Source organism: Gossypium hirsutum, chromosome D07, assembly GCF_007990345.1.
Source record: "Gossypium hirsutum isolate 1008001.06 chromosome D07, Gossypium_hirsutum_v2.1, whole genome shotgun sequence".
NCBI lineage: Eukaryota > Viridiplantae > Streptophyta > Magnoliopsida > Malvales > Malvaceae > Gossypium > Gossypium hirsutum.
The window spans coordinates 51,004,222-51,013,015 of NC_053443.1; the positions used below are offsets into that span (position 1 = coordinate 51,004,222).

At 34.5% G+C, this 8,794-nt stretch overlaps 1 protein-coding gene across 1 annotated transcript; it reads right to left on the bottom strand.

Moving 5' to 3' along the window:
* Positions 1–5,293: 5,293 nt before the first annotated feature.
* On the bottom strand, positions 5,294–8,309 carry LOC107955050 (GDSL esterase/lipase At2g04570). The gene is made up of 3 exons (XM_041097797.1): positions 7,769–8,309; positions 7,192–7,681; positions 5,294–5,624 (listed from the first exon to the last, which is right to left on the bottom strand). The coding sequence occupies exons 1-3, from the start codon at positions 8,147–8,149 to the stop codon at positions 5,431–5,433; spliced, it is 1,065 nt and encodes a 354-aa protein (XP_040953731.1). The 5' UTR covers positions 8,150–8,309; the 3' UTR covers positions 5,294–5,430.
* Between the last annotated feature and the right edge of the window lie 485 nt (positions 8,310–8,794).

Sequence of the window (8,794 nt, forward strand, 5' to 3'; positions counted from 1 at the left end):
AATAATTTTTAGAACAACCTATGTGTTAAGAAAAGAAGCTTAAAGAGTTGAATGAATAACTGTTAATTCCTTTGAGTAAAAATGCAGTAAATATATACAGAAAATGTAACTAACACTATAACTAATTACATACTGTTACTTAATTTCTAACTAACTATACAAATGCTGGTACAACAGTTTTACACTCTCAACATGCCCCTCAAGTTGGAGGATGAAAAATGTCTTTCATTCCCAACTTGGTCACTAAGTATTTGTGCTGAGGAATGCTTAATCCTTTAGTGAGTAAATCTGCCATTTGTTCATTTGTTGAGATGTGCTTTGTTTCCACGTCACCTTTTTGAATTTTCTCTCGAATAAAATGACAATCTATCTCAATGTGCTTTGTTCTTTCATGGAAGACCGGATTTGAAGCTATTTGAAGGGCAGCTTGATTGTCACAATGTAACAACATTGGTTTTGAAATTTTAACTCCCAACTCAGCTAATAAACCTTTCAACCAGACTAGCTCTGCAACTGTGGTAGCCAAACTTCTGTATTCTGCTTCTGCAGATGATCTAGATACCGTATTCTGTTTCTTGGATTTCCAGGAAATCAAAGAATTTCCCAATTTGACACAATATCCTGTAACTGACTTTCTAGTCATGTTGCATGAAGCCCAATCAGAGTCACAATATGCATGTATATCTGTCGTTCCTTCTACTCTGAGAAAAATACCTTGACCAGGATTCTTCTTGAGGTATCTCACAATACGCAAAGCAGCCTCATAATGTTCCTTCTTCGGTTTCTGCATAAACTGACTAAGGTGCTGTACTCCAAATGCAATATCTGGTCTAGTATTGGTGAGATATAGGAGTCTTCCTATTAATCTTTGATATATGCTTGCATCTTCTAATTCTGTATCTGCATCGTGTATGTCTAGTGCTGCATCATATTCCAGACTTGTCATTTTTAGATTCTGCTCCAAGGGTGTATTTGCAGGCTTTGCATTTGTCAAACCAAGATCATTAATAAGTTCAAGAACATATTTTCTCTGATTCATAATGATACCCTCTTTAGATCTTGCTATTTCTATGCCAAGGAAATACTTGAGAGTACCCAAATTCTTCATTTTGAAATTCTGATGAAGAGTTGCTTGTAAGTCTTCAATTAAGGATTTTTCATTCCCAGTGATCAAGAGATCATCAACATAAATGAGCAAAATAACAACTTTCCTACCAGATGATTTGATGAACATAGAGTAGTCATGCTTACTTTGAACATAACCGGTGTTGATGAGAGCCTCACTGAGCTTCAAATTCCATTGTCTTGAGGCCTGTTTTAATCCATAAAGGGATTTGAGCAGTCTACATACATGATTGCCCCCTAGAGTGCCAAATCCCTGAGGTAAGTGCATGTAAACTTCTTCATGAAGGTCACCTTGAAGAAATGCATTATAGACATCCATTTGAATGAGAGGCCAGTTAAATAAAGCAGCAAGAGCAATAACAATTCGGACTGTAACCTGCTTAACAACTGGGGAAAACGTGTCCTGAAAATCAATACCTTCCTTTTGACTATAGCCTTTAGCCACTAATCTGGCTTTATAGCGTTCAATAGTGCCGTCTGAATGGTATTTGATTCGAAACACCCATTTGCAGCCAATGGGACGTTTTCCTGGTGGGAGTGGAACAACCTCCCAAGTTGAGTTTGCTTCTAAAGCTTGAATTTCCTGTTGCATCGCAGCTTTCCAACAATCATGTTGAATGGCCTCTTGGTAGGTTCGAGGTTCAGAGGTGGTAGAGATGGAAGCAACAAAACATTGAGTGTGTAAAGGTAAGTGATGACATGTTATAAAGTTGGAGATTGAATACTGACCGTGTGCAGTAGTAGAAGATGATGAAGAAGTAGGACAAATGTAATCTTGCATCCAGACAGGTGGTTTGGTGTTTCGGGTGCTTCTTCGAGAAGGATAAGAGGGTAAGGAAGATGTTGGTAGGGTAGAAGAAATAGAGGAAGTAGGGAGGGAAGGTGGTGGTGGTGGTGTTGAAGTGGTAAAAAGAAAATCAGGATCATGCAAAGAACCAAATGTATTGTCATCCAAGGGAAAGAGGGGTTGATCTTTGGAGGGTGTTGTAAAAGGAAAGACAGATTCATGAAATAGAACATCTCGACTAACAAAAAATTTTTGGGAAACAGGATTGAACAGGATATATCCTTTTTGGACTTGAGAATAACCCATAAAAATGGATGGTGTAGCTTTGGGAGAAAATTTATCATGCAGATTGGTTACTGTGGCATAGCAAAGACAACCAAAAATTTTAAGGTGAGAAAGATTTGGTGGCCTATTATACAGCAGCTCAAAAGGTGTTTTCCAGCGAAGTACTGCAGAAGGTAACCTATTAATTAAGTAACAAGCTGTTAAAACACATTCCCCCCAAAACTTAACAGGTACATGCGATTGAAATTTTAATGCTCGGGTAACATCTAAAAGATGGCGGTGTTTGCGTTCGGCCACACCGTTTTGCTGAGGTGTGTGGACACAAGATGATTGGTGAATGATTCCAAGGGATTGAAAAAAGAAAGTACCTTCTTTAGTAAAAAATTCATGACCATTGTCACTGCGAACAGTTTTAACAATTCCAGAAAATTGTGTTTTGGCTAACATAATAAACTGCTTAAGGTAAAAAAGGGCATCACTCTTAAGTTTTAAAAGATATATCCACGTCATTCGAGTATGGTCATCAACAATGGTTAAAAAATATCTATGACCAGAATGAGTTGAAGTGCGATAAGGACCCCAGAGATCGACATGGACAAGAGTAAAAGGTTTTGATTCTCTTGAAGTACTTTGTGGAAAGGGTAAGCGTGTTTGTTTTGCTAATGGACAGACAGTGCATGTTTGAATGTTATGAGAATGCACAGAGCCATTATGTAAAAAGCGTATTTTATTCATCTTTGAAAAAGATGTGTGACCAAGTCTAGCATGCCACAGAGGGTAATCAACATGCTTAAAAACAGATAAAGAAGTAACATTTGAAGAATGTACAGGAGGTAGGGAAGTGGGAGTTGAGGAGGGTTGAGGGAGGAGTAGATAAAGACCATCTTGTTCCTTACCAATCCCCATCATTTTTCCACTGCAAAGGTCCTATAAAACACAAAATGTAGGATAAAAGGAAACAAAACAATTGAGATCTTTGGTGAGTTTAGAAATGGAGAGAAGGTTAAAATTGAATGAGGGAATGTAAAGAACATCTTTAAGAGTGTGATGAGGTGTAAGATTATGAGTACCAATATGAGTGATGGTGGCTGTGTTACCAGTAGGCAATTTAACAAAAGTGTTGTTAGCACATGCAACAGGTTGAATTAAAGCATTAAAAGCATGCGTCATGTGATTAGAAGCCCCAGTATCAAGAATCCAATGAATCGGATCAGATGCATAAGATATACCTGCCATGTGAGCTACAGCTTGCACAGAAGAGTTCTTGTGTAATAGGTCCAAGATCTGTTGATACTGTTCAGCAGTAAATGTAGGAGCCGAAACAATAGATGGTGAAGAAGCAGGCATAGCAGGAGAATCAGAAGTAGGAACAACAACTTGATTGACAGTTGGTGATTTCTTCTTGGTGAACTTGAAATTAGCAGGAAAGCCATTGAGGCGTTAGCAGGAAAGCCATTGAGGCGATAGCAGTCGGTTCGAATGTGACCCCGTTTTTGACAATAACTACAAGACAAATCAGAATGCTTCTTGGAAACCGAAGAAGTTGATGATTGCTGACTAAGAAGAGCAGTAGGTTCCGAGACAGGTAGTGGAGAAGCAAGTTCTCGTTGAGTTTCATCACGCATAACAAGCGAGTAAGCCTGATTAACTGTGGGCAAAGGTTGCATCAAAAGGATCTGGGATCGAACATTAGAATATGTTTCATTTAAACCCATCAAAAACTGAAAAAGACGTTGTTGTTGAAGTTGAGCATTTCGGCGAATAAGATCACAATCGCAGGTAGATGAAGGAACAAGAACATCATATTCATCCCAAAATAATCGAAGCTTAGTAAAGTAAGTGGAAATAGAATAAGCTCCCTGAGTGTGAGTGGAAATAGCACGATGGAGATAGTAAATACGAGAACCATCAACCTTGTCATATCGCTCCTGAAGATCCTTCCAAACAATGGCAGTATTGGACGCAAAAACAATTCCAGCAGAAAGTTCCTGAGTAACAGTGTTAAGGATCCAAGAAAGAACCAAAGCATTGCATCTATCCCAATGAGGCATTAGATCAGCATCAAAGTCAGCACGGGAACATGAACCATTAATAAAACCAAGCTTATTCTTGGCAAGAAGGGCGATACGCATAGACCTGCTCCAAACGCAATAGTTTTCAGTTCCAGTGAGCTGATGAGAAACCAAAAGCATTCTTGGCATGTCAGAAGGATGCAAATAAAGAGGATGGCCAAATGGCAAATTGAAAGAGGAAGGATTAGCCATGAAGAAAAAAAAGAAAGAAGGGAAGAGAAGAATGAAGAAGAAAACTAGATCAAAGATGATCAGGAAAAAGGTTTAGCCTGATACCATGTTAAGAAAAGAAGCTTAAAGAGTTGAATGAATAACTGTTAATTCCTTTGAGTAAAAATGCAGTAAATATATACAGAAAATGTAACTAACACTATAACTAATTACATACTGTTACTTAATTTCTAACTAACTATACAAATGCTGGTACAACAGTTTTACACTCTCAACACTATGGTTGTTCAAAGACCCTTTCATATATTTTATTAAGTATCAAGGAAAGTCAATTCTGGCCTCAAAGGATGGCTAGGGTGATGACAAGTGTAATATAGAGTATAATAGAATATTAAAAAAATAAACATATAAAAAAAAGTAAGACACGTGACAAATTTTCAAGCCTTCTTGTGGATTTAAAAAAGTACATTTGTAAGTGTACCAATTATTAACTCTTTTAATTTCATAAATTCTTTTTAAATTTAATATAAATTTGAAACATAATTAAAATAGATTAAATTAATCTTGAAACATTTTAAAATTTTAAAATAATTTTAATTTATAAAATTAATTTTAAATAATATATCTCTAAAGTTTAGTAAAGTTTACATAAAAAAATCAATGTTGACATTTGTCATATATTAAAAACATGCTGTAAACACCATTAATTGTTAATTAATCATGAAATCAACTCAATTAACTTTTTTAAGATTTACTAATATTAGTATGGATTATAGATTAATTCAATAACTTATAACTCTTAGACCAAATGAAGAAATTAGCTATACATTATTAATCAAACCCATGCATCTAATTACCCAAACATATATATATTTATTATTGAAGACATAACTAAGGAGTCTAGAGAGTAGAACTGAACATAGAAATCATAAGTAATCTATATAGTTATACAGTAAAGTTGGGTACAACATATAAATATTGAGTGATTTGTTAAAAGAACTTGGCTAGAGAAGTCTGGACCACATGATTGGCAACAATGGCATTGGTTTTCTCTGTAGGGTGGAAAGAATCCCAAAACACATACTTGTCTGCATCCGAACATGTAAATGGGTTGGTTCTGCTACATGCATACCCCATTTCGAACATCCCTGTTGCACAACATGCCACTCCCGTTACCTCGAACCCTGCCATTGCAATGCAACCACCCTTTTTAGCACAATATCATACACAACTTGCACTGTGCTTGCTTCTCATCAAGGAATCATAAAAAAATGATAGGGGGGTTGTAGTAAAAGTCTGAAAGTATACTTGTAGACCATTAAAATTTAGGTCATTATTTTTAGCAGAGAATTCTCGAGTTCATACTTTAAAAAGAAAAAAAGGAGTAACCACCCTATTGGCTACCTTACAATTTACTGATTTGAATTTCACCAGTACAAAACGGTGTATTAAATGTAACAATAACTCCTTAACTACCTATGTCTAATATTATCATATAAAAGTGGAGAGTTAGTTGGACGTGAAGATAAAAGTGCATGACTATCACAATCAATTTCTATTAGATTTTATCACAATATTTTAGGATGCATTTGTTTCATGGAAATTGATTTACGAATTTTTTTTAATATTTTTCTGTTTATTTTATGGAAAATAATTTCATCAATATAAAATAATTTTTTTAAAAATTGATTTGTTTTTTTTTTTTGAAAATATAAGTCATTTTCTTGAAAAGAGCTCATTTATGAGTAATTTATAAATATTTAATATTAAATGTTTTATATTATAAAATATGAATATTTTAAATATATAAATATGAGTATTTGTTTTAGTCTTGCTTAGTTTCATTTATCCCTTCCAATTCTAATGTGTCACTATCGACTCTCATATATGTAATATACTTAATTTAAATTAAGTTTTAATTAGTCATTGTTTATTATTAAGTTTATGTATGATGTTAATTATTATAAAATATTTTTTATTATGAAATAAAATTTGATTGTTAAAAGGTAATGGTACTATAATATTTTGTAACAAATATGTTTATGTTGTATTTGCTTCACTAAGAACAACTTTTAAAAAATGATTTGAAGAAAATTTGGCAAACAACGAAAAATATTTTACCCAGAATCACCCAAGCACCAGCAAATATTGTTTTTTTCCAAAAAGTCAATCCATTTTTCAAAAATCATTTTCGAAAGTTATTTTTAGTGAACTAAGAGTAGCTTTTTGTATTAAAAAGTATTTCAACAAATGATTATTGTTAGAGTAATAAAAGATTTTTATTTGTATTTATTGGTCTTGTGTTTGATTTTCAAATAATATTTTTCAATTGTTTTATTTGAAATATTATATAAAAGTATTAAAAGACAAAAATGCCCTTATAATAATATTAATTACTCTCTAAGGTAAGGGCATTTTAATATTTTTTGTATTTGAACTAGTTTCGTGTTGACTTATGACATTAACCCAATCATGTATTTTATAAATAGTAGGTATAGGAAAAAGGATTGTATGAAACAAGTATATTATCCCTTTCTAATAGTTTTATGCCACATCAATAATTTCATCTTGAATTTCAAGATTTTAATCTGAATTTGATTTTTTTCAAGATATGTGGTATAAAACTATTGGAAAGAGACTATATCTGTTTCTTACAATCCTTTCACATAAATAAATATAGATATCCAAACATATATTTTTATCGGATGGGCTATGCAATTATAAATAAAGACATAGAGTAATATAGCATACCATAAAAAGCAGGCTTTTGTATGATATCCAACATAATGCCATAGGGATCTGAAAACACCATGTCCATCCCATTCAACTCCTTGTTTTGCTTAATCACCAAATCGTTCAATTTGCTATTGAACTCAGCCGCCAAATTGTTGTAACTATTGACACACTCGCTTCCTCCCATAAGATTCCCGGTTCTCTCCAACGGCATACACCCCATCGGAGGCAACCCTCCTAACGAAATCTTTCGGGCTCCAAGATCGTATAGTGCCTTGGTGAAATTCCCGGCGATCCCGACCAGGAAGTTTTCGTATTCTTTAATGGTGTATTGCGACGAACGTCCTGGGACCGCGTAGTAGTTCTCGAGGAAATCGTTTGTTCCGACGCTTATCATGTATAAAGCATCTTTGATTATGTCGTTCGCTTTACCGTCTCCAAGGTTGGCTTTCAGTTTCGTTTGATAATCCTTGTAATACTCCAGTTCTTTCCATAGGGGTATCACTGACTGCAAGACACAATATTAAAATACATCACGAGTATATTGAGTATGTATACATATATGAAGTGTATGGTTAATTTGATGGAGACTTACGAGAACATTGGAAGTGGAATTGTCGTAGCCGGTTCCAGCGGAAGCGAAGGTAACTCCGGTGGCGAAATCCGATATACTATATGAAGGGTCGAGGTAAGCAGGAATGGCCCCTTTGAGACCAAACGCCTGGGAGATGAAGTCGGTAGCGATTTTGCCATTGGAGAACCGACCTGTTGGATGGCCACCATTGAAATCACGACCATATGGCTCGAAATTGCTCCTGGCAATGGTGGGGATATAGTTGTTGTTGCCAGCATCAACCGATGAGTCCCCGAACACTATGATGGCAGGAACTTTGGCCTCATTGATCTTTACTAACGACAGCAAAAAATGAATGGAAAAGAGTGATAATAAGATGTTGGGGGTGGATGACATGGCCATTTGCTTCACTTGACTTTTGAAGATGGGGGACGAGAAGATGGATTTGGTGAAGAAGGATTTGATATGTATAAATATTAGTAGTTGGATGGTGAGTAAAGGAGAGAGTTAAATCAAAGGGGGAAATATTGTTGGGTGATTTAATAGCCACCAAAAAAGGGTACACTTAGAATATGTTTTACAACAGGTTCGGTAGTAAAAGTCAAACTGTTGTGACAAAGATTCTTGCTTTTGCTAAATTCTACACCACACAATTTATGTTTTCGTTTTCTTAATATTGTTGAGACATGGTTTTAATGTTACCTAGTCAAGTTAATTTCTAAATTGATAATTAAGTATTTTAGTGTTATTTTTTATTACTCAAAAATTTATTTAAATAACATTATAAGTGTGGGTAATTTTTTGAAATGAGTATTTAATGAAAAAACTAAAAAAAACATTAAATAAAAAAACATTGCCTATTTAAGGTTTAATGGTGTTACAAACTCTCAAACTTAAAAAAAAAAGTGAATTAACCTCTTTCAAATTTTTTACACCCAATTGAACTTTGAACTAATAAAACTGATCAAATAGGTCATTTAACTGACACTGGTGATTACTATTTAACCCAATATTAACGTGACCGTTAGCAGACATCACATCATCACA

Coding starts and splice junctions, on each gene's coding strand:
- LOC107955050 (XM_041097797.1), bottom strand. CDS start 8,149: ATGGCCATGTCATCCACCCCCAACATCTTATTATCACTCTTTTCCATT. Junction 7,682..7,768: donor ATTCCACTTCCAATGTTCTC/GTAAGTCTCCAT, acceptor TGTGTCTTGCAG/TCAGTGATACCCCTATGGAA. Junction 5,625..7,191: donor ACAAAAGCCTGCTTTTTATG/GTATGCTATATT, acceptor TTGCAATGGCAG/GGTTCGAGGTAACGGGAGTG.